Source organism: Manacus candei, unplaced genomic scaffold, assembly GCF_025592945.1.
Source record: "Manacus candei isolate 608988 ecotype Guabito, Panama unplaced genomic scaffold, ASM2559294v1 h1tg000028l, whole genome shotgun sequence".
Classification (NCBI taxonomy): Eukaryota; Metazoa; Chordata; class Aves; order Passeriformes; family Pipridae; genus Manacus; species Manacus candei.
Window position 1 is genome coordinate 23,406,997 of NW_026138076.1, and position 26,149 is coordinate 23,433,145.

Sequence of the window (26,149 nt, forward strand, 5' to 3'; positions counted from 1 at the left end):
ATACCTGATGAGTGTTTGCTGGATGTAACACAGGATAGAAGAGATGAGATATTGGTGGTACAGGATGTCTGGTAGTAAGGAGGGGCATTTAATTGAGGACTGTATAATACAACATACAACCCAAAAAGCTCATATCTCTCCAGAAGGAGTCTTGCGCATTGTTGTTTTGCTGTTTTGTTGACTGGAGCAAAACACAGTTTAAGAATTTTAGAGATCTCTCTGAATATTTTTTTTTTAACTTTGCTCAAGGGCCGGAACTCTGTGTGTGTAAATTTAGAAAACTCGGTCAGGGACATCAAAAATCCTCATTACAGACATTAAATAATTCCTGGTGAGAAGCGTAATTCTAAAAGGTGAATGCTACTTTCTTTGAAATAATCTGTTTGGAAGGATGTGATAAAACATCTCCTTGATACACAAAAAATTGAATAGATTTTTGAACATATATGTCTTTGGATATTCCTTTGGATATGTCTTTCCTCTACTCTGCACTGATGCAGCCTCACCTGGAGTTCTGTGTACAGTTTTGGGCACCACAATATAAGAAAGATATTAAGCTCTTAGAAAGCATCCAAAAGAGGGCCATGAAGGTGGTGAAGGGCCTTGAGGGGAAGCTGTATGAGGAGCAGCTGAGGTCACTTGGTCTGTTCAGCCTGGAGGAGACTGATGGGAGACCTCATTGCAGTCTACAACTTCCTTGTGAGGGGGAGAGAAGGGGCAGGCACTGATGTCTCCTCTGTGGTGACCAGTGACAGGACTCGAGGGAACAGCATGAAGCTAAGTCGGGGAGGTTTAGGTTGGACATCAGGAACAAGTTCTTCACCCAGAAGAGCTAGGTTCTTGGGTACTAGGACAGGCTCCCCAGGGAAGTGGTCACAGCACCAGGCCTGATGGAGTTCAAGAAGCATTTGGACAATGCTCTCAAGCACATGGTATGATTCTTGGGTACTCCGACACAGGACCAGGAGTTGGACTCAGTGATCCTGATTGGACCCTTCCAACTCTGCAAATTCTTTGATTCTATGAATTTATGATAACTTTTAAAATGTAAATTAGTATTGAATGTGTGCAAAAAAATCCTATTATTAATGTTTAGCAAGCTTGTAGGAAAAGCATTCTTCAATAAAGATAGTTTCTCTTCACTTACAGATATAACAAAAATCAATTAATCCTAACAATGTGAGTACTTTGTAAAGATAAATCATTAAACAGAAGCACAGATATTCTTTAAGGACACATTTCAAAAGTGGTTCTGCTATAACGTCTGTATTTTGTTCTTTGTGTGAATAGTCATGCAAGTTCAGTGGGAACTTCAGTAAAGAATTCTGTCTTTGATGTACGGTTCTTCAGTGCAACATTTTGTGTTCTATTCCTGTGCTTGTCAGAATAAATCTCCGCGAAATACCTGAACCTAGTAATGACAATTAAATTTATTTATTTGGTTTTCTAAAAGCTGTAGGGCCAACACTCTTTCTATTTAGACTGTTTAATGTATGAACTAGTACTTTGCAGAGTGTGGATGCTGGGAGTTTTCAGTTAGAGAGTCAGAAGCTTGTAACTCAAATGAAGGAGATAATGTGCCAGAGAGAAGAATGAATTATGTAAAAAGCCTCAAGAGCTCTAGTCAAGAAACAGATTTTGAAAATTAATCTTGAATAACGGAATGGTAAAGGAATTTGGAGTTCCAGAGTTCACTACACTGTCAGAAAATACAATGTATTTTTTTAGTCCAAGTGATGGGGGTAAAGGCTGCATGCTTTTAGCAGGGAGCTTCTTAACTGTGATCCCTGTCCATAATTTTGAACCACAAAGCGGGATTTAATTTCATGGGTCCATAACTTCTATTATTTTGAGGTCAAAACAGAGTTCCTCTGAACATTGTATCCAGAATATCCGGACTGTATTTCCTATGGTTATAAATGCAGACATTCAAAACTGTATATAATGTTGTTGAGAAAGGATAAGCAATTACCAGAGCTATAGTGGATAGTATGTCATAGAAGTAATATTTGAATCATAGGATACTGCAAGTCAGAAAGGATCATCTACTCCACTTCCCTGTTCAGAATGGGGGCAAACTAAAGGGCAAAGTGTAATAAATGAATGCATAACTTGAAGAAGTCATTTTTTTAAAATTGGTCTTAAAAAAAAGATGAGACTGACAAACAAACCTGAAGGTGGTTGAGTCCTGAGAATTAGCTGCTATGATAGAATAAAATGGAGAGGACTGTGTGGTCAGAGAGTTCAGTGATGCTAGATTTTGAGGGCAAGAGTCTACTTAGTGCTAGTGAAGACAAAGTAGAAAGAGTTCAGTGTATTAATATTTGCCGTGCAAAAAAAATTATGGCACTGAGGGATGCAATAAAAACATAAGCTACCTACAGTCTAAAGCAAGAGAGATATGTAGGCATATGGAACAACAAGTAGTTTTTAAATTATTTTTTCATATAGGTGTGCTTACTGGAGTTGAGATCAAAGCAACTTTTTAATACAAAAATGACAAATAAAAGTGCTTTCTTCTAAATGTTTGCTGACAAATTGCCTAAGGGGTTTTTTTTTTGTCATTTTTGCGATCTCAAAGCTGTTCTATGCTACAAATTATTTGGAAAATGCTAATTCCTAGGCTAGACATGAGCCTTTTGTAGCTGGAAGCTCCTTTATTTTTCTTACCTCTTTACCTCAGGTTGAGGGGAGATGGGTCATAGTCAAGTTGAAAGCCTTTTGTGGACATGTATGCATGAAATTATTAATGTATGTGTTTGCCTGCCACAGTGATGCATGAATTGCAGATTAAGCTACAGAGGTGAAAGCTTTACTTTGGATTTTGATCCCCTGTTCCCCCAAGTAGGTTATCTAACAAACCTACACACATGATATCTAGTTCAACTCCTTCTAGGTAAAAATCAATCTTGTTGACATGAATATTTCACCTGACTGTTTGAACCTACATTCTCAGTGCTGAGAAAAATACTTTCATGACCTCCTTAAGATACATGCATTTACCAAGGAGATGGGCTCTGTTTCTGAAATATTTTACCTTTTTAGTGCAAATTAAACTGAATCTATTGCGAGAAAAGTGTAAATACTGAACAAATTTTTAAACCACTGCTTCACTCCTTCCTTTGGATTACTAGAAAAAAGAAAAAAAACAACAGAAAACAGCATGTGCTGTAGAAATGTAGCTCTTCAACATACACTTTATTAATGGATTTTAGCCTATGGTGTTGGATTGTCTGTATATGTTGTTTGCAAGGCTGAGAGTGGATGGAGGAGTAGATGTTAAATTGAACTACATCTCTGGCTGATTACAATTTATTGTTCTCAGAACATATCTGGCCAGGAAGTAATCTAGTACAGTTAATTTTGTTGAGAGGATGAATTCAACTTTTCAAGCAGGAATGTGTCCAGTGTGACTAGGAGGTTTTTATTAGTTGTCCTGAAACATTCCTTTTCATACCTAAGTACCAGTTTTCGTGAGAAGCTCTGATGATACATTGATCTTTCATTCAAAAAAAATTTTTTTTAAAAAAACTGCAAAACAAACCAACAGTAGTTACATGCTAGCATTAATTTCTTACAGAAATTTCTTTCAACTTTTATTCATGTAATTTGAAAGAATATTGTAGTGGTTTATTTGTTGCGCTGTCTTTCATTGTACAGTCAGTAGCCAAATGGAAGAAAAATAGAGGAAGAGAAACTCTCTGCAGTCACAATCACAAAAACAATTATGTAGAATCCAAATGACATAACTTTTTTTCATCTTTTAATTTTGTTTTCCAGAATGATAAATCCCCAGGCCGTTCCACAAGTCGATCAAGTAATATTTCAAAGGTATGTGGAATCTATTTCCTTTGCAGAGAATTTAAAGAAAACTAAGTTATCAAATATACAGTACTTTAATCCACTTAACCATATATTCATTATATAATATTTTCATTATAAAAATCAGATTTTAAATTTTTGCTGCTGAACATTATGCTTACCATGTAAACTTCATCATAAAGTATAAATGTACAATTAGTTTTTACTGTAATATGTGTAATAATAATAAGCAAATAACAAATGTAGTTTTTTCACCTGCTTTCCACAAGAGTTTAGTGTTACATTAACACTTTGGCTTATGGTGGAATTACTGCTTGATTTTTCTCCCCCTACCCTATCCAAATCATAACAGCTGTAATGTGTAAAGCTATGTATCTGTCATCAGTTTGGACTGAATTCTGAATTGCTTTTACAGGGATTTGTGGTTCACTGAAGCCAGGACTTTACATCTAGATGCTTTTTGGTTTCTAGGAAATGAAGAAGGAAAAATTTAGGAAAGGCAAAATGTGATTTATACTGGAGTTCTTTGGTTTTAACCCACTTTTTTCTGTATTTTTGGTTCAGATGTGGCTGAAATCTTTGCCAAAAAGCCAGGATATACAGGAGGTAAAAGATAAAAACTCAATAACTGTTTGCATCCAAGCCTAAATATCTACCATGTATTACATTTGTATCTAAATATTTAATATTTTTCATTCAGTGCAAGCACAGTATCTTTAAAACTCTTCCCTACAATATTTTTGTCTGTGGGGTACACACTGTAAAACTCTTCTGTTCTTGGAGCCATAAAACCAAAAAACCAAACTGTGATTTTAATTAAAAATACTAGTTCTATCTTAGGTTCTGCTCTTTTACATTAAGAAGAGAATAAAAAAAAGTCAGGGAAAAAGGTGTAGAATGTGGTATATTCTACAGCCTGTTATAGATTATGGCTAAATCTCTTTCAGACTCACTATCTATTATTAAAAATTATATAGTTATAGAATTAAAAGCTTGATCACGGTGAAATTGTATTTATTATTTTTTTAGGAGTTTTGAATGTATGTCTGTAATTAATGTAAGTCTATATTGACTTGCTATTATTTTTTCTCCTTTTTTAAAGTCAGATTTGTGAGTTACACTGTGACAAATCATAGATAGAGTCACTGACATGAGAAACATGGCAGCGACTAGTATTTATTTTAACATATTCTGCAGTAATCAGTATAGTTGCTTATTAGAACAGGACACTTGCACTGTTTTAAGTTGCACTCTTTCAGTGTTGCACTTAATCTTTTTCTGATGTATAGCATAATTCATTGTTTTGGATCAATTTTTCTATGTGACGCTACCTGCCAATGAAGCTTTTCTAATGCTGAAAGACTTTTGATTGGAAATTCGGATTTGTTTGTTGTCCAGTGCTTTTTGTTTCCAAATGTTTTTTTTGGAAAACGGGATGTTATGTATTTGTGTATACATGGAAAAGCAAACATCTGACCTTGCAGGTTAATATTGCATGGCAGAAAGTAATAGTAACAAATACTGCACCTTAAAAAACAAAATTGAAAGTCAGGTGAACTATACACGAAAGGCAAGAGCTGTGTTCTGTGCGGTGTCAGATCTTGCTCACAGTAAAAATTTCAATGGACAGAAAAATTAGAAAGTATTTATTTAAAAATAAGAATTAGAGTAATTAAAACATTGTCTTTTACTGCTTTCATTTGCCTGTATGAATAAGTTAAAAAGGTTCGGAGTTACATCTGTGTGTTGTGTATTCCACCCTCGGTTGTATGTGGAACTTCTGCCCCAGAGCAAAGTAAACGTTCAGGATATCACTGGATTTTGTACCAACCTATTTTTGAAATTAGGTGTAGCAAAGATTCTGCAAATACAAATTCATATTTCATAATTCTCTTAAGTTGTTTATTCAGAGAGGACACCTGAGGTTTGCAGTGTATGTTTGGGCAATTTTGCATGCTAGGTACATTAACTCTGCATTTTGTGCTATTACAAATTGAACTGAATTGTTGAACATTGAATATGTCTTATCTAGACATAATGAGAAGGAATAGCTTTGATTTGTTTGTTTTTCACCAGGTGCTAGTTAGTATTTACCTATTCAATCTAGAGATTTTAAAACCAAACATTCCCTAGAGGAGTGGGGTATGTGTGTGGAAATCAACACTTCAGTTTTACTGTTCGCTTTTGCTGTCCATTGAGAGTGCAGAAATTCAGCAAGTTGCAAAGACTTTTCTTACCTTGCATATAATTTTAACTACCTTAGGCAAATGAAAGGACAAACTACACTACCTTGTATTGACAAAGTGTAGCAATAGTTACTAATTATGGCTTTCAAAACCTGTCTACTGTAATACACATAAAGAAAAACATAGAATTATTGGAAATGTGAGTTATGAACCAGCCTTACTGGTTTTAAATTATTATTATTTTTTTCAGCATTAGACATTTTTTCCCACCCATTTCCTGTTGTGCTGGTGGAAGATCCAACTTTATTCTTCCTTGTAACAGATAGTCTTGTGCAGCGTTCTGGATTTCAGAATTGAAATTTTTCTACCTACATGTGTTTAAAATCTAAGTAAATTAATAATTTGACTTGGTCATTACCTGTTCTCCGTTGCTTAGTTCTGTGCACTGTAGATTTTTTCATTAAACTTCTTACGTCTTCCTAAATATGTATATAATTTAAGAGAAAAGCTAGTCAAAGGAGGATCTGGTTGATTCATTTTTTTTCTGTTGTGGTTAACCAATGGAACAAATCTTGTGTTTGAGTTACAGTCCATAGAGGTTATGCTTTATATGTGTTTCTGAGGCTGCCTGGTTATGTTAAAATGATTTCTGGAAGAAATGTTTCTAAACATTGTAATTATCCTTCTGCATGTTAATTATGATTCAAGAGCTCTATGGAGAAGGATGCTTACTCAGCAGTAAGATTGGAAATTCTCTAATGGGAACTTTGGGCTTATTTTTCAATGCAGAGAAACTCAGGCTTGGAACAAATTGCCTGATTTTTGTTTTGGCTCAATTACTTCTCAAAAGCCTGGAGCAGGTGTTAGAACACTTTTTCTTTACAAGTCTCTGAAGCATCCATCTAATAAAACTCTTTTGAGTTACATCAGGAAGTGAGGTGATTGTTTTGGATTATTGTGTGTGATAATATTCACTGGTCTAATTTAGAATATGAATAATAATAGAGAAAAAACAGAAGGAAAGAATTGTTTTTACAGTATGTTTATGCAAGTCCTATACTGATTTCTTGTGTCAGGTTGTGGTTCTCTCAGTGAGATACAAACAAAAACCAAAAGGCCTGTCAAAGTAGTGCTAACTAAAGTTCAAGATGAAAAATTTATTTTCACTGTATTAACTCTTGATTTGAGCTACTCGGTTTCCGATTCTGAAACAAATTTCACAAACTGGATATCAAGTTCTGTAATAAGTAATATAATATTTATCCTTTTGAATTATAAATTACCATCTAATTTCTTCTGTTGAAATTGAACAATCTTTCGCTTAGGTTTTGATATTTTCAAATTTTTCATCCTCTCTCAGTGAATATATGAGGAGTCCTGTATTGCAGTTTGGATGATTTACACCACTTGAAGCAGAACTCACTTCTACACACTATAGTTTTTTTAATGGGTAAACTTGCCATCATGCCTTTGGAAGCAATACCAACAGAGAACATGTAATATCTTCTATTTGCATTATTGCAAATGCAAGCAAAAATGATAGTTTTTTTAGTGGAAAAAAACATAAAGGAACTTAAAGGGTCTTCTAAAATAAGTTTGTATCATGGATAGCCAGATAGAGGACTGCACTTTGATAGCCAGAAAGAGGATTGCAGCATTTCCAAGATACCTGTTGCATGACGGAATCCTAAAGAGCAATTGTGTGACCCCTTGCATTTTGCTACAGGGGACTGCACTGCTACAGGTTGCTCCATAGTTCTTATTGTTCTTTGCCAATTTCACACTAATAATAAATGAAAATTCTCTTCCAGATTTGTGGTGGGTGGTTTTTTTTTCGAGGAGCTCCACCCTTTCCGAGCATAGCTTCTAGATAACTGTAGTAACTCAGAAAACTTAGGGCTTTCAAAAGAGAAAACAAACCAAGTAAAAAAAAAAGTCCTTGCTCTTCTAAAGTGTAAAATTTCAGTCTTCAAAAGTACTGTTACAGTGACTAATACCAGGTATACAAAACTGGCATTAAAATATGATTGTAAATGTTATGTTAGTCATCTAAATGATTCTTCTTGCTCATAAACAGAATCATTATTATCAAAGGTGAAGACTAACCTGGCACTTAGCTCTCATTTACTGAAAAAACCAACAGCACAAAGTAAACAAATTAGTGAAAAGATTTTATTCACCAAAACATAATTCATTTTGAAGGCAAAAAAACCTAACCCTAAAACTAGATCAAATTGCATAGTGACTGTTTCTGCACCTTTTTTCCCTCGTAGATATAAATGTTTGATTTCTACTTGTAGAGAATACTTCATGGTTTGTCCATACAATTTATGCTTTATTTACAATAAAATCAGCAAAAGGCATGTCTGCAGAATTTGCCTAAGTCTGCCTAAAACTTGAACTTATGAATAAAATTGCATTAAATACATGTTGGTTCCAGGGGAAAACCATTGAAAATAGTACATTTTCAGTTTACTCTTGGATACATTCTTTTTTGGCCTGTTTTAAACTCATGTTCTAATGGGAGGGAAAACATAAAAAAAGTGATTGTATGTATACAAAAACATGTACAGTTATACAGATTCTGCTTTATTAAATCACAGTTCTTACCAGTCATGTGTTTTGAGTGTACCTAAATGTGCCACATTGACACATCCAGACAAAATTGCATATATGTGTGAAATGTGTTAAGAGCCACAATCTTAATGTTTTTTATACAAGCTTACTTAGTGTGTAATGCCTATTTAGTTTCTATGAATACATTTTGTTATCACAGAATTCAGTCCTTCCTATGATAGCCAGTATCATACAGGAGAAGTAGCTTTGATTTGTTTTCAGTAAACAGAGTATGCAAGTTATTACATATGCTTATTGTTTATAATTATTGTAATAATAATTATGGTATGTAACATACCTACTGCATTCTGGAAATCTTTACATGGCATTTATTTTTTCACCATGGCACTCAGAAGCAGATTTCATGTATTTGTCCTAGAAAGAAATTCATTTAAGCAAACTTTATTTCTACAGTGGCACAAAATGGGGTTGGAGGGGACATAGGAGGTTGTGCAGTTTGAGGTTTATTGAACTTCTCCTGTTTTCGTAATGATGTATTGTCAGGCTTTCACTTCTTCTCGTTTAGTAATTTCAATATTCTTTCTACAACTCTTTTGATTTGGCACATTTAGGTTTCTCTCTTCCTTTGGGCTGGAATAAATAGATATCGAATACACACTACAATAGAGTTGTTCAAATATAATAATGATATCTTCATGAAGTAGAATTTATCCAGTTTGTCTCCTGCAAAGTCCATCAGACCAAATGGTGGGTGTGTGCACTCACATACATATGCACTTGTGAGAGGACGGCAGAAATGTCATCTAAATGAGATCTGTTTAGTATATAGGAACATTTTGAGGCTTTTAGTCTTGCAGATAGAAGGATATGTGAAAACAGGTGCCTTCTTTGGAATAGAAAGTCTAAATGGTTTTCTGAATGCTAATACTGACTACCTTTAAAACTTAAGTGCTACAAAATCTAGTGACAAAGAAGATAGACATTTTGTGCTTCACCTTTCCTGCAGGTGAATTTCCATTTAGCTCCCTCCAGCACAACTGCTGATCTCATGTTCTGCAGTTTTTGTGTAAGAAACAGCACATCCCTTGTTCCAATTGCGTATATCAGAGTGTTTTTCCTTCAGAAGTATGAAAAATTTTCATTAAGAAAGTGATAGTGGCTATAAAGATGCATCCTTGAAGCGAATCATAGATCAAAATTATTGTGTTACTCTGATACAAAGACTTTTGCAAACTGTAATCCATCTGATAACTCAGAGGTTCACTAGCAGATCTTCTGTGTCTATAGAAAGAGTGGATTTTTGAGTCAAAGCTGTACCTTGAAAATAAAGATTAACGTAAATCACAGGAGACAGGAGAAAACAACTTAAACAAGCTGATTGAGTCTACAAGTCAAAGTTGTAAGTACTTTTATTGGCTTCATTTTTTAAATAATAGGATAGATTTGCCACTTGCAATTTTGATTTTAGATTTCAAACCATTTTATGACATGATCATACTGGCTTTCAAAGGGGCTGAATGATATTGTTCAGCAGAATCGTAAGGATATTTCTTTTTGTTCCTTTTGTGTTACTTTTCCCTTTCTTCCTTCTCTTCAGAGGCAGGTGGAAGAAGGGGAAGGAGGATAGGAGACAAAGACAAGGTTTAGGGAAGAAATATGCAAGGAATAATTTACCCCCAGAAAATCTGTGAAAACTAATTTAACAGAAATTGAGTTACCAAATAATTTAATGGTTGCTGTAAAGCCATAAATCAGACTATATATAACAGCTTTGAGATCTAAACACAAAGCAAGAACACCATCATAAAGAAACAAATAAAGAAAAGGAAAAAACCCCAAAACTATACAAACCAAAACCTAGAAACCCTCTCCCCCAAACCCATGTGCATAAGTTTCAGTTGCCATCAAGACACAGCTTGTAAGATATACCCAACTTGAGTCACCTTCACCAGGTTTTTGAACTTTTTAGACCCAAGGAATCGTCCACGTAGAGATTCATAAAGGTGATGTGTTCCACAAAAGGTGCATGGTTTACAAAGCAAATATTTTCAGATTAAAATACACAGTCTCAGTTTCCTGCTGAGCTTCTTGCCATGCAAACTGCTCTCATCTTCTAAGGTATCTGTCCCTTTGTGTGCTGATTTTTAAATAGGATAGAGTTTCATCTTTTTAACTGTAATGGCTGGTGGGATCTGGAGGATTCTGTGATGCATCACTGCTATTAGAGCAAACTCAATAGGAGAATAAAAGTATTAGATATATTCCCTGTCTGCCCTAACACCTGTCAGTTTTCTGCAACTTTCTACTTTAGCAATGACGTAAGTTGACCAGCTTTTGGAAATGTCTCTGGCCTTCCTTATTCAGAACAGACACATCAGAGGATTCATTAGCCTTTTGGTGATTTCTGTGAGGCCATTTTATATAAGCTGTCCATTACATCTGGTTTGTTATTTTAAAGCTTCACTCCATTCCTATGTGCATGCTTTACACTTGTGGAACATGTTTTTAGTCAGCTTTTCTGTTAGGTCAAAGTAGAGCCCTTCTCTGTTTTTAAGAAGAGCACAACTTGACTCACATTCTTGAACTAGTTTCAACATGCAGGGCTAAGCAACGTATGGCCTATGAGTACTCCCATTTTTTGTTATTATCTGGAAAATTCTGTCAGATCTTGAACGCCAAAGTAAAGGCAGTCTTGATTTGAAATTCTTATTGCTTTCATCAGTTGAACTTCTCTCTGTCCCCTGTTTCTGTCTTTGCTGGCCTTTTAACACAGACACGTGTGTGACACTGAAGTCTCCTTGTGTCAGGTACATGATTATCATCTCACTTGTCCTGAAAACTCTGTGTTTACCAGTATTCTGTTTGAAAAGAACACTATCAATTCCTGTTGAACATACCAAAAATAATTATGGATGAGTGCTCTGTCATGTCTGTTAATTGAATTGCATATCCTTGACTAGAGAGTTCATCTAAACTGGCCAAGACAGCTGAAGGTGGTGACTGGGGAATCTCTCTCTACTAACAATGTTTTTGAAATGTCAAACATAATCAGCTGGAGTTGGCATTATCCCTCAGACCTCTTCCTTGTGTTGATAGCATAGAGAAATGAGCTGCCTTGCTTATAAATTAATTGTGAGACAGCTTTATTTTGAATTACCACATTTAATTCTGCTGCTGATATAATTTGCTATGATAAAATTAGTGCTTGTTTAGTTTTCCCTTTCCAATAAGCTGTACAATATAGCTGTCTGAAGAGGGACATTCATTTAAGAAATACTATTTTTTAAAAAAATCATTATTCTGCCTGCCAAGTGGAATTAGAGTCCTTCAGCATGAGTCTGATCCCTCTATTTACTAAATACAGTATCTTAAAATATTCAGTGTGCTGCACAGCAATATAGCAATGGGATAGCAATTATAGCAATAAGATCTGTCTACCTGAGACTGTTTCCGACATCTGTTGCATATATATTCCCGAAAGAGTTGGATTGATAAGATGAGAGCAGAATACCTTCAAACTATCTTGTTCAGGTTTGTCGAATATGCCTTGAAGATACACAATTCTCTCTTAAATACACAATCCAACTAATTGCCACGTTAGGTGTCTTCACTCTGAGACTGGAATCAAGACTATAATTTTTATTATTTTTTTTCAATTAGTTTGAGATGTATAGCTTGTAGAGGAGATGGTTAAGAGTGGATATTGCCCAAAGAATTGGGGTAAGCCTGGAGGAAGTGCTGGCAGCAGAAAGCAGATGCAATTAGTGCTATCAGAACAGGGTAGGGTGAAAAAGCAGAGGGGTTTGGGGGCAAAGTCTGGACTAGGCTTCCAGCTGAGTTGAATTTTACAGGTTTTTAAAAACAACTGTGAATTATTATATTGATGTGGCATGTGGTAGCAGGGACAGACTTGACACTAACAGGTCACTCTACTCCTATATAATTTTCAGAGATAAGAATAGATTTATTTACAAAATAAATACCTGTGAGGAACACAACTAAGGATCAGAAAATTAATATCAGAAACACTAAGTTTCTTGATTTTGTGAATCACTGCATCAGTTAATTTTTATTTCTACGGCATCAAACACTTTTAAGATTCAGCTGGACAGGGTGCTGGGACATGTTGTCTAGACTGTGCTTTTGCCAAGAAAAGTTGGACTAGGTGATCATTGAGGTATCTTCCAACCTGGTATTCTATGATTCTGTGATTTTTACCATTAGGACCTAATTTAAAGTAGATAAAAATCAAAATTTGTATTTAAAAGTTGTAGAAGCCAATTGAATAAACTTGCTCACAGGTAAGAATCTGAATTATCTTGTGTATAACTTGGCATTTTGGAGTTTTCTTGCTTTGTTTTTGAAGACTTAAGTGGTGCATTGGCATTTTGTCTGCCCAAGTGTCATGTTTGCTCCAATAGGGATTAGACAAACAAGCTAAAAGCATTCATTATTTTAAAAGATTTTTACATAAATTATTTTTGAAGGAAATAAACTTTTCTCTGAGTTATGTGTAGCTAAACATAACATCATTATGCCAGTGCAGGGGAACTAGAAAGTAAATTTGACTGAGCAGGGCTGAAAGAGTCCAGATCTCCTTGCAGTTGAGAGTGATATATAAGATTTAGGTAATCAAACTGGTAATGTAATTTTTACTTTAAAATAATTAGATTTCCACCTGTCTGCAGTCCCAAATAGTAAGTGTAAAAGCTTTTCAAGGAATTTGTTTTAATTTTTGGCTTGATTTCAGCCTTCTTAAGAACTGTCTAGCTGACTTCCTGCTTTAATAGCTGCTCAAACTTTCTTGAACCAGTGCAGACCTACTGTATGGTTACTGGGCCAGCTTATCCATTCTCCTTATCCCTTCAAAAGATGCTTGTGGCAAGATGATATAAAAATAGCTTTTACAGCATGGAGATGACCTGACCACCAGTTAAGATCAAGCCAAACCCCTGTAGTACAGCAATCCTGAAGGAAGCAATGCTGACAGTCCTGCAGCTGTGAGGGGAAAAAAGAAGTGGGAGCTCATGAGAGATGAATTCGGGAGTCCACACTTGACTCTGGGGCTGGATTGCTTCAGCAGTCCTTCACTGGGGGTTTAGTCTGGAGGGACATTTTTTCACATGCAGCAGCAGCAGCATATAGCCCAACAACTTGGTTCTGGTGATGATGTCTACATACTTTCTCATTAAATAGTTAAGCTATGCCTAATTACATAAAACTAATCACAGAGGCTGAGGTGGAAAAAGATTATATACCCAACCATATATATATACCATAGGTTTCTAATATGCATGTAAGAAAAATTCATACTCTGTCACAGTGCATGTGATTGAAATGTTGCTATTGTAGAAAAGGAGATGTGAAATACAGTTTCTCTCACTGATACTTGTCCTTTTTTTCCAGCATTAGACTGCATGGAGGAACATTAATGTTCCTCCTTGTTCCTCCAGACATTGCAAAAACATTGTGTCCATATGCTTTATCAATTTAATTTCTCAAGTTGGCTTTGTTTTTGTATCTCCAAGTTTCATTCATGGTAGTGAAAAATTAGTAATATTGTTAGTGGATTTTGGTGTATTTTTGTGATATTAATCAATAGGTAAAAAGAGTTACTTGAATTCCAAAAGCTAGAAGATTTTTTTAATACAAAAGCACCATTCTTAAGTCTCAACTGGTATCCAGTCAAAAGCAAAAATGCACACAGTGGTGACTGATGTTTCCAAAAGCTGTATGCATTAAATGTAATGGATATTAAGAACCCTGGATAAAAGTGAAGTGTCAGCAGGTACACTGTACAGCAGGTACAATAATGTAATTATTTTTGCTCATACTACTAATTTTCAAACACCTTTTTGACACCACAAAAATATCTGTGACAGTTGAACTAAAAGTAATTTTAATTACAGACTCTACATGTGACTGAATTTGATTTGCTAGTACAAGAGATTGCAATGACAGCCTTTACATCGTCGTATGATTTGTAATTTCTATTCTTGCTTACTAGTCATCCCTTGCATCTGGTACACAATCTTGTGGGACTCTGAGCCTTGTAGTTTTTTTGTCTGCATTTGGTAGTGATGCTTACAACAGGATAGGTTTCATACTGAAAGCTAATGCCCTTAATCAGCTAAGGGAAGGTAAGAGCTTTAACAATGATTTGTGTTGAACCCTCTTCCCACAAGACTGTGTCTCATGAGGGATCCTGAAAAAACAAAATGCCTTGGATTTACATGTCCATACAGCTCTGCTGCCAGTAGATGGTGAGGCAGATTGAAATGGTTTGCTGTTAACACCATCAAAATATGTTTTCAGTGAAAGTATTGAGTAACTGAATCTGCAAGTTGTAGCAACAACCTTATGAGCAAAATTTTTGCACACTAAATATGTTTTATATCTCCTGCTGTGATCAGTTCTGTAGAGATGCAGCCTGCACTTTGGACTTCTCAGGCTCATCAGTTTAACATTTTCAGCTCTTCTTGGAGATCTGATTGCCTTGAAAACCTTTTAAAACGCACTTTAATTTTCTCACTGTTTGCTCAGTCCAACATAGGTTAGCTTTGGGTTCTTCATCACTTAGCATAATACAAATGCACTTCATGCCATTTTGAAAGGAATCATCATGGTTGTTTGATTGCATGAAATAAAAACAATATCCTTTCCCATCAGACATTTACAGTAGATCAAAATGAAAATTCAAATGTTAAAAGCTGCTTCCTCAAACAATGACAAAAAGTAGTCATGAGCGAATGAGAGCTCAAACACTTCAGTCATTCTTAGTTCCACAAATAGGTTTCGCTTTTGTTCAAACTTCCTGTATTTCGTGAGCTTGTACATGTTCAACAGGGAGCTATGAACAGCAGAAACAGTTACTTTAATTTTTTTATCATGTGGCAAAGCAGTAAAATATCTGCAATGTATTTCATGGACAAAGATTCCAAACTGTCTAACTTATTTCAACAGGCAAGCAGTCCTACAACAGGAACAGCTCCCAGGAGTCAGTCACGGTTGTCTGTCTGCCCTTCCACTCAGGACATTTGTAGGTATGTACTGAGAAAAGTATACTCTAATATGGCTGATACTTGTTATTTGTTTTTATTAAATATTGTATAGCTCTTGCTTCTGCTTAACTTTATTCATAATTTACATAGACTTTAGTTTTCTTTTGATCTCTCTGGTTTTGTTTTTGCTTTTGTTCTCATGTTTTTCTATTAAAATTCATGTTCTCATTTTCATCCTTTTTTTTGTGATTTCTCTCTTTCCACCCACCCTTACCATTTCCATCCCTTTCCTTTGCTTACTGCTTTGTCTAGATCTACTACCTTGCATGACTTGTCAGAAGATGAGCTTGAACATGCAACCCCTGTCATGGTGCTGACCCCTTCTAATAGGGAGTCTGGTAAGAAACACGTAAAGCGAAGGTTTAGGCGGAAAAGAGAAACTGGAGACAATGGTGAGCACACAGAAAAGCAAGGAAAGGGGAAAGACTGTAAACTGCATCCTGAGCCTCCGAGATCCAGCTGGAATGCATCTGATTCATCATCATCTTCGGATGAGAGTCAGTGGGCTCAGGCTAGGAGGAGAGCAAGAGAAAAGGCCAGACTGGCCAGGAGAGGGAGAAGAAACAATAGATCATGCAGTAACCAGGATGGGTCCTCAAGCAATAATGCTGTTGAACTTGTCACCTTGGGGACAGTGGGAAAAAAGAAACAAGAGGTATCTGACCCTGAGAATCCTACTTTAAACCACCGCCGAAGGGTTCCGAGGCTTAAGGAATCACAGTCTTCAGCATCATCTCAGGAAGCAAGGATTTCCTCAAGAAAATGTGGGAAAAGCAAAGGGAAAAGCTACCACAGAGATCGTCAGCCTGCACGTTTCCTTAGACACAGTAAAGATTTGAAGGACTCCTTTGCAGAGGCAGGCTCTGGCAGTGATGCTCTGGCAGTCCCAGATAATGGAGCACCTGCTGGGGCAGGGCCCACTGTGCCTCATGCTGTTCAGAAGCCTCCAGTGTTCTATGATGACTGGTCTGATGACTTAGAAGTGTGCAGGTTAGTCTCTAATAAGAAAGATTTAACATTCTTAGGAGGAATTTCTCAATGCCATGGTCTGAGTGACCTTCTCTTGACTGCTTTCTGTCACTGCTTCTTAGTAATAAACTACTAGGCAGGCCACAGGAAATAATACAAGAACCTTTGCTACAGTAAAGTTAGCATATCTAAATCTGAAGACATACTTCTCTTACTTAAAAACAGCAGTCCTACAAGGGAAACAGATGTTTTCCTTTCCTCTTATCTATCTTCTTGAAGAGGGACCCGCTGTGTCTTCTGACTATTACTGTGTTTTAAATCTTGAGCCAGAGGCAGAGAATGAAACAGAGTGCCAGATAGCTCAATACAATGGGATATGGAGCTTTTCCTCCTTAGATGATCAGTTCAAATCCAGCTTTGGTCCCTATCTGTCATTTTTCATTGACTTATATGAAATAAATTTATGGTCTTGATTCAGTGTCCTCTAAAGTTGCCATTACCCTCAGGAATCTGATGGATGGTGCCTTCAAAACATCCTCTCTGGTGTGACATAATTTGTATGGCACTTTGGAGTGCCAACCACCTCTACACTGTGAATGTGTAGGGGCTGTTAGGTCAGTACCCATCACAAGGATTGGAATGATACAAAAGGATGATTGGGCAGCATAAGCATTAAAATAAGCTTTGGGAAAGGAAAAGCAACACTAAGAGTTCTCTTTGGTTCAGAAGTTCAGGCTTCTGACAGTCTGATGTCCTTGTGTGAAGCGTGCAACCAGAAGGTGAGCATTTTACTCTGGAAATGAGAGCAAGCTAGCCACTTCTGAGCTAACATCCAAATTTGGAGTACACAGCTGGGAGGTCTCGAATTACTTAATTTAGTGGTAAATGAAAATGCACAATCCCGTAAGTTTAACAGAACTGAAACGGGCATTTCTTTTTTTTCATCGCAAAACCTGTGAGCCAGCATTGACTCTCATCTACAAAATGTAAATCAGACTTAGTTTCTTCATATGTTAACCCAAAACTTCTCACTTTTCTCTTCTGGGAAGAAATTAGCGTGGAAATGTAAACACAGTCAGGATGAGGAAGTTCATGATGCCACATCATGCAGTTTCACAGTATACTTTAACCTCGTAACACGATACAAAGATCCTAGTTCTAAAAAGAAAAAAGGTAACTTGCAGGCTTTGTGTTTTTTCATAGCAGAAGATATAAGCCATTACTAATACAGCTAGTGCTATGTGCTCCTTGTTATGCTTACCAAGAAATAAATATACATTTCCATTGTCTGACTGTTGTCTGTCATGATAATTTATGATTCTTAAGAGTAAAGACCAGCTGGTTTTGTACATGAACTTGTATATCAGGAACAGACCGCTGGATTGGGACCTCTTCACCTTATGGAAATGCAAAGAAACAGCAACAGTGGTAACCATATTACTTGAAATGTATATGCAGTGTATGAGGTGTGTAGAGGTGTGCACAGATAACTACTTCAAAAACTTCAGAGTTGTCTTAAATTTCTGAACCACCAAGCCTGCACATATTGAAGATCCAATGTAGTACACACAGGACATGTATAACAGGTCATTTAATAATTATTAAGAATCTAAGCTACCTAAACCTGAAAAAAATATTCAGCATGGGTCTTTATATGGGCTTTACTGTACAGTGTTATATATATATATATATATATATATATATATTTAAGTCTTGTAATATCTATAAATAGATAGATATTAAAGTTTTGTAATTGTCTCATGTAGATTAATCCTAACTGTTGCCCAAGTCACCAAACTTTGACTTTGCTTTGAGATGAAAAGTGGACTTGTCTTTTATCTGTCTTCTTGACCCACTGAATTTTATTATAATTATTCAGGCACTGTTTGTCAGGCTTTTTTTTCAAGGATGAGCCTTTTGGGTGTGCATGCAAACTTTTCAGGCAGACATGTTTAACTGAGGAAAGTTGAAAGCTTTTGACAAGTGTGTGCCCCCAGGCTCACTGTCAGTGGAGATGCACTTTGAACAACCAGTGTTAATATGGTCGTTTAGGCAGCATTACCACCAATTCAGTATAGGCCGTAGTTTCTGGTTTTCAGAACAGGTCATTGCACCTAATTGATTCATGAAACTGTGGTGAGTTTTTCTTCAAATTCATGATCTCGCATCTGAAACAAACAAACAAAAAAGAATAATTACATGTCAATGTAGTTGAGTATAGAGACACCATTTTTCTGCATGAAAAACAGAAAAAGGTCAGAGGACTTGTGATGTTTATTCTAAGGCTGGATTAGCATAGCTGGTTGTGATGTGGAAAATTTATTTTCATCCTAGCTGTTCATATCTTCTGGAGGTATGACAACACTGGGTGAGAGGAATGACCCTCACCTAAGTGGGATTGTGTGGAAATAGCAGAGAAACAGGGATCTTAAACATATCTTGGTGCCAGTTATTTTGTCTTTAAGTTTTTGGAGAGACTTTTTTTTCCCTTTATTTCCTCAGTGTCAATTGTTGACAGTGGAACACTACTGTAAGCAGTTTCTTCAATCTGCGTTTAGCAACATGAGCAGGAATGTGGTAGGACACACCCAATTCCAGCTTAAGCACATTAGTCAGATATAGTACCATGGCACAATATATTCTTTAGCTAGTCTAAAGTAAGCCTCTTAGTCACTTCATGTGAAACATTTGCCCTTCTACTGTCACTGTTTCTTTGTTTTCAAAGTGATGAAACAATGTCATGGCATCAATAATGGTCTTTACAATCTCTTCCCTGAACTACTGATTTCTTCTGGAATCCATTAGAAGGTTTCTGCTTCTGAGATTAGGGACAACATAAATTCTGCTGCTGCTGAGTTGTTTTGGCACATAATTATTTTTTTTTTCTTTTTAAGATTCACAGGATAGGCTTTCTAAATCATACAGTTGGATACCCCTTTTCCTAAATTGCCCTGTGTCTGAGATTTTCTTCATATATACTTTATGCTGGAATTTGCGATGTGGCTTGAGGCACAGCCTCAGAAATAGCTTTCTTTCATCTGCGTGTGGATAATCTCCCTGAAGGGAACAGCTATGTGTGAGACATGATAAAGTGAATGGATTGTGAGGATTTAGTCCCATGGATTTTCACATGGGGATTACTAAGGAAAGAAAATTGGTTAGTTGCTATTACCACTAGTGCATCATAAGTGCTTTGTGTTTTGACTCTGAATTAATCTTAATGGTGATCTTATGGGAGAGTTGAAAGATATTTTCTGTTTGACTAGTTGGGCTTCTGGTGTAAAATAATTTTGTAGTACTGATTCAGTCATTTCAGCAAAACCACATGCACTTAAATAAGGCAGAGTTTCTCACTTTGAAAAAAATGCTTATTGGAAGTCGATTTTTGATTTTGTTGAACTCTCTGAATCACTGTTTATGCAGTCAGGTAATAGCAGGCCCTCATTTGAGAAGTAACTAGAAGAGTACACCATGCCAGAAGACAGGTAGAGATGGGGAGAAGAAATAAAGAAGATGATATTGATTTATGAGATCTGCAGAATCTATTTCAAGTATAATTTTCAAAACTTAGTTTTTAAAAGCTAGTGTGCAAATTTAAAGGCCATTAAAAACTTTGGAAAAGAGTAAAATGGGCATTTCTATATGCTAACACAATCACAGATAGGAAGAAATAGTGTATATTGCACATGACAAGAAGCAATATGATTATGTAGTTTCTCTCTGGGAAATCAAGTATTGTAACAGGTTGGGTTTTTTTCATAATGTTAATTAGTAGAACCTGCAAAAAGATAGTATCTTACATGAAAATACTTACATTCTGAAATATTCAGGTAGAGGAGTGCTCACACAATCAACAGACAGAAAGCTGCTTGGAAGGAAACAAGTCCTTGAGTTAAAAAAGAGAAAGTTGAACAGTTGATAGATATATTTATATGTTTAAATTCTACCACTGATATTTAACACTCATTTAAACTACTTATACTGAAACCATGATGTTGGATCCTGTGAATAAACAGTAGTGCAGAATATGTAGACTTGAAATACCAACCAGAGCCCTCTAAAATCCCTGTAAACTGGAAAATGCTCTACTTCCAGCTTTTAGTGTTTGGCTGAAGAGGGTTTCTGACCTGGGATGTTAGTGCATACCTTCTGGTCTCAGGATGACAGGTTCATTAGGAGCTAAATCTCTGAATCTTGTCCTGTGTGTTCTCCTCACCCCTTCCTTCAAAAGAACTGGGGCTGCTACTTACTTTCCCATTTTTGCAAGGTGACTTTTTGATAGGAATCTCCTGCTTCTTGAGGAATATCCTCCTCTGTATGATGGTCTGGCGGTTTATTAGTCTTTGAAGCAATATGAAATTCTGGTTATACAGTCTCTTTTGGAAGCTCTCCATGATTCACAAGGATGCAAGGAGAGCCAAAGCAAGGCAGGCATGTCTTTGTTGTGGTTAGACTCATTTATCTGGGGGACAACTGAGTCCTAGCTTCTGCTTCTTTCTCTCAAAACCTATTATTATTTTTAATGCAAACAGGTGAAATGGCACCACTTCTCACTAGAAAGCAAGGGTGAGAGGATACCCTTGGTTCTAAGGGTCCCATCACTAAATACTTAAAACTTGCATATTTTCTATATGGAGTTTAGTTCCTTAAAGCTTTGACTTTTTCATCAGTTGGGTGGGAGGAAATCTATATCTTAAGATGCAGTTTCTAGTTCTTTGAACTTTTTCAGTGCAGTTAATGTTGTCAGACACATATCTTGAGTGGCACTGACAGGCCATCTGAGGAGCACTTATTTGTAACTCTTCAGACAGTTAGATATCCTATTTATCACATATAATGGGAGATTAATAGAAGGACAAGAAATGTTGACAAAATAAAATATTTAGTGTGCTTTTGCTAATGTTGTTTGCTTTTGGGTCTCATACAAATTCATATCACTTTTGCAGAAATGAAGAGAAAGCTTTCCCTGGGCCATTATGAAATTCCACTAGTGTGGTGCAACATTTCGAAAATGTGTTTTCCTCTAGTCAGGTAAAGACAGCTGACTGTATGGCATAATAGAAGGGCAGGAGTGACAGGGAAGATCTATACAAATTGATTACATTTGGTATGGAGAATTAATGTGCTTCATTTACACTGTGTTTAAATGGAGAGTAAGACCAATTTGTCATTTAGATTACTTTGTGATTTAAAAGTGCAAAGAATGGAAATGAGATTTTAAAAAAAAAAGCCAGTAAAATGAAAGCAAGAGAAACATGGCACACTGTAACCTATTGCAGGCTGAACATATTCAGTGAATTTAACTTTTTTTTTCCAAGTGATAAATTATGCATGAGCAGAGTTTGATGTTTTTGTGGATTCTGTTTATGAATGACAATTACTTGCTGGGAGTTTTTAATAAAGATGTTTGCTTTCATTTTAGGTTCTAACTATTTAAGAGCACTGTAAGCAGTTTATAAATTGGCAAAAGAGAAAATGACCTTTTTTGGACAGGAGAATCGTTTTCCTAAGAAAAAATCAGACAGTAGTGACAGCAATTTTGTGCATCCTTTTGCAATCCTGTGGAATTGGTTCCTTTTGGTCCAATTAAGATAACCTAGAAGCTCATGGTATTTCATGCTTGAAGCTAATAATCCTCACAGCCAAAAAATCAAATCCAGGGATTCACTTGCTCCAACATTTTCCAACTCTGCTGTTTCTTTCTGACTCAGCTCCCTTTAGCAATAGTGAGATATAGTAATGAGATGTACCCGCTGAACAGGGTAAGAATTTTTCTCTGCATAATCATTATGAGTCCATGTGTGCTTTCCAGTGAAGATCAAGATTTAAGTGACTTTTCAATAATTTCTCACTAAAAGTATTTCTGGAATAGGCATTATCTTCCTTGAGCATATTTATATGGAGAAAATATTTCCCTCTTTTATTAGGGAGATCTGTTAAAAGTTCAAAAGCATTTCTCTTCTACTGGTGTACTTCTGTCCTCAGGAAGATGACAGTATGGGTATTGGGCATCTGCATTAATTTAGTGCCTAGAAGTTGCATCACGATTGCTGTAAACATGCTGCAGTCACAAGGCTGTAGCTCTTCCTAATTTTGAGAAAGGGGGCCTCCATTAGTGCTTTAGTTCAGATAAAAAGCCTGCTTTTGAAGCACATCTGATCATCATTACTTTTACCATAGTGTGGACCATGCTGAGGATTGGTCTCAGGGTTCGCCAACTGTGTTCCCTTTGAGTGAAAGTAAACTGCAAGGTGTATTCCTAGTCCAACCTAAAATCAGTATCAAATCAAAGCAATGTACACCAAGATGTGTCTGGGGTAGTTACCACAGGTTTTAGCCCTAGCTGTTTTTTTTTTTTAACAGATTTCCTAGATTTGCTACATTTTCACTGCAATGCTTGTTAGCATGGACGTAGCTGTTCACTACCCAGGAATGTTAAAGAACAATACAGTTTTTACATCATTACATCATTTATAGCCCTTAAGCATTATTGTACATCATTATGCCTGGGCCCCCATCTGCACTTCTATTTTTTAAAGTCACAGAGGCATTCCCCTAGGTTGTACATTTGCTTATGAGGGTGAAATTTGACTTCGTGTATTTTTAGGGAAGTCTGTAAAAGCTATCTGTGCTACACTACCATAGTTAAACCCCTTGTCTATGTGTAATGGCCAAAAATCCTTGAAAATTTTATCAGGTATTCAAATGCAGTGCCAGTTGAAAATATAGGATCCACAGAAAGAGTTCTGGTGATGCAGAATTCCTGCAAACACTTTTCTACCAGCGCTGCTCCTAGTGAAAAGGTTACTAATGTGGCTTGAAGTGGAAACGGGGCATGCTGATTGATTCTTATCTTTAATCACTTTCCTTTGACAGTAGTCATCTATGGAGTGATACAGATACTGTCATAGAAGAGCATTTGCCAGCTAGGTCAGAGTAGAGCACTAAGTCTCACAGTGCACACAGGACTCCTGCAGAATAAGTGTGTTTTCTACTTCACTACAGAGGCAGCGAGATCAGTCTGTTTTCGTAGTTACTGAAGAGTCAGGTGGACTAGTGAAAGACAAGTCAGGGAAACTGCTGTTTTTCCAGTAGGGTTAGAGATTAGCAGCTATTCCCTTTAATGAGAGTAAAACTGTTAACTGCATGTGAAGAAAAAGCTACAAATCTGTTCGAATCTACCTGTATCTCTTGGAATAAGCAGCTTAGATGATAATGATCTAGACTTCAATTTTGGTTGCTATGATTTTGCCAGAATAAATCACTGTTAGGAAAACCTGAAAGTTTACCATGTGAACTCCTTGTTTCATACTGATTTTATTTAAGATTTTAAACTGAGATTATGTAAGAAATGTTTATATGGAAAAAAAAAACAACTTAATTTGATGAGAAGTGAAGGACAGTCATTCAAGATAGCTCTTACTGGTTTTCTGAAAATAGGCTGAAATTCAATGAGCATATGAATGCCTACAACTTCAGACTTGTTTCATACTTACCTTTCTGCCTTCTATCTTTTACAATGAACAGGGCCATGGGAAACATGGGAAGACAGTTCATAGTCATGGAATTAAAGACAGTATGACAGTACCACATTCTGAAGATACCTCACTTCTGAGGGCTTTGTTTATCTGCATCTCATTGTTTTAATGAGACAAGAAATTCCTTTTGTTTATATATGTGTGGTGGCAATATGCCATTTAGTGAAAGAGATGCTATGCCTTAAACTACTGGCAACTTTACTTACTAATTTGCATGGTCATTAGGGTACAAAGTTTAATATGTCATACAGTTTCTCAATCAAGCATTGCATTTACAGTAAGTTTTTCAGCATCATTTCAATGTGCTTTAAATTCAGTTATATTTTGAACAAAAATAATTACTGAAAAATTATTCTAAAATGTTCACAGTAAACTTCTTTAACTTTCTATTTTTGCATACATTGTTCTCTAAAAGTTTTCTAAATTGAAGTATTTGAACTATTCTGTTTCTGTTTGAGGTGTTGTTTTGGTTGGGAGGGGTTGTTTTGTAGGGAACATACAAGAGCTCTGCAGCAGTTTTTATATGAATTATATAAATTCATAAAACACTGAAACGTATTTTCAGTTTTAGCAATTTTTATTTTTTTTCCTGAAAAATATTTTTCTTAATTTGTTGCAATGTGTGTGAACCTGCTGCTTAAGAACATCCTTTAAAGAATTTTTGTGGATTTTTTTTCGTCTGATATATGCACACTGTTGGCACTAATTTCTCTGTTTGGTACATCTGTGTGCTGAAGGTTGTAGAAACAATTCTCTGCTAGAAAAATCTGTGCTGGGTAATTAAAATACTGGCATATAAAGCAAAAACTTAAACATAAGGATGACAGCACTGTTAGAGTATTATTTCATAAAGATTCACAGTAAGCTTTATTTAAAGAAATATAGATATTCTGTGATCTCAGTGTATAGGGATATGTCTGTAGGTGTATATTATACACATACACACATAAAATTTTGTTTATCTGAGTTGGAAGATCAGCTAATGGATCATATATCCTGTGTTGTCTGGTGTACACATGAATTATAGAGGAAAAGCTTCTTTGGAGACTTGTGCTCATCTATTCCTCTGGAAAAGTAAGGATGTTCATAGAGAGGAATCTTTAAAGCATTAAGCTGTCAAACCTAAAAAAAAATAAAAAAATTTATGCAGGCTGAGGCTCAATTTGTGAATATAAAGGTCTTTAAACTGAAAGGTCAAATAGCTGATTTCCTTCCCCTCCATTTCCAGATGGTCAAAAGTACTGGTTTATAATGAAGGCCATTTATCTACTAAAGGACTAAAAATTTGAGACAAGCTGAGTATGTACAATCTGTAGGTGTGTCTGAGCAACTGAAACTGCAGTTTAAGCATGATCAGTGCTGTACTAGAACTTGTAAATAAATCAGTATAGATTTAGCAAATTATATATTTTTTCTTTATTGTAGAGAGTGTTTTATGTTTTTTCCATTCAACTATTTTCTAAAGTATGCAAGCAAATTTTACTTGCAGAATAAGTTCAGCCCTGTAAATAGCCGATCTGATGCATGAAAGTTTCAGACAGTTATGATCATTTGACAATTGGAAACCAGAATAGAAGTTCTCTGCCTCCTACTTGGTTTAGATATTATTCAGGTAAGTCTGTGCTTTGTATCCCTACCTCCATTCTGCTTGCACAACAAATTTCTCAAAACCATTATTTACAATTTATTTTCTATAATTTGTGATATTTACGATGTATATTATAGATGAATACAGCAAAGGCCAAAGACAGAGAAAATTGTGATGTGGTACTAATGGCTGAGGCAGAAAGTGCAAGTTATCTGGTCAAAGGCTTTAGAAGATGTTTAAACATTTAGCCAAGACTGTTACCATAGCTGTCAGAAACCCATATATTTTTAGACTGTCATTCTAAGTTTAGGTAGCACAAATTTCTTTTAAGCTAATTTCTTCTGGTTAAACAAATAATAAAGAGCTAAATTGCACCAAAGAGACAAAAGAGCATTCAAGCTAATGAAA

At 35.9% G+C, this 26,149-nt stretch overlaps 1 protein-coding gene and 1 long non-coding RNA gene across 5 annotated transcripts in view; one reads left to right on the forward strand and one right to left on the reverse strand.

The window, feature by feature from the left end:
• The window catches only part of MARCHF1 (membrane associated ring-CH-type finger 1), a 228,838-nt gene that overhangs the window by 177,235 nt on the left and 25,454 nt on the right, over nt 1-26,149 (forward strand). For 2 of the 3 annotated variants that reach the window (XM_051789521.1, XM_051789522.1), the window contains 3 exons: nt 3,781-3,831; nt 15,549-15,628; nt 15,899-16,636. In XM_051789521.1, coding sequence (XP_051645481.1) covers nt 3,781-3,831; nt 15,549-15,628; nt 15,899-16,636 — 869 coding nt within the window. The remainder of the gene's footprint in view (nt 1-3,780; nt 3,832-15,548; nt 15,629-15,898; nt 16,637-26,149) is intronic. The other variant, XM_051789523.1, reaches the window with a different exon arrangement.
• LOC127471985 (uncharacterized) overlaps nt 1-26,149 on the reverse strand; it is a 200,585-nt gene that overhangs the window by 171,934 nt on the left and 2,502 nt on the right. The window contains exons 2-3 of one of the 2 annotated variants that reach the window (XR_007904826.1): nt 20,430-20,480; nt 18,636-18,783 (exon numbers count right to left, since the gene is read on the reverse strand). This is a non-coding gene — a long non-coding RNA (uncharacterized LOC127471985). Of the gene's footprint in view, nt 1-18,008; nt 18,784-20,429; nt 20,481-26,149 lie in introns of those variants that run through there. The other variant, XR_007904825.1, reaches the window with a different exon arrangement.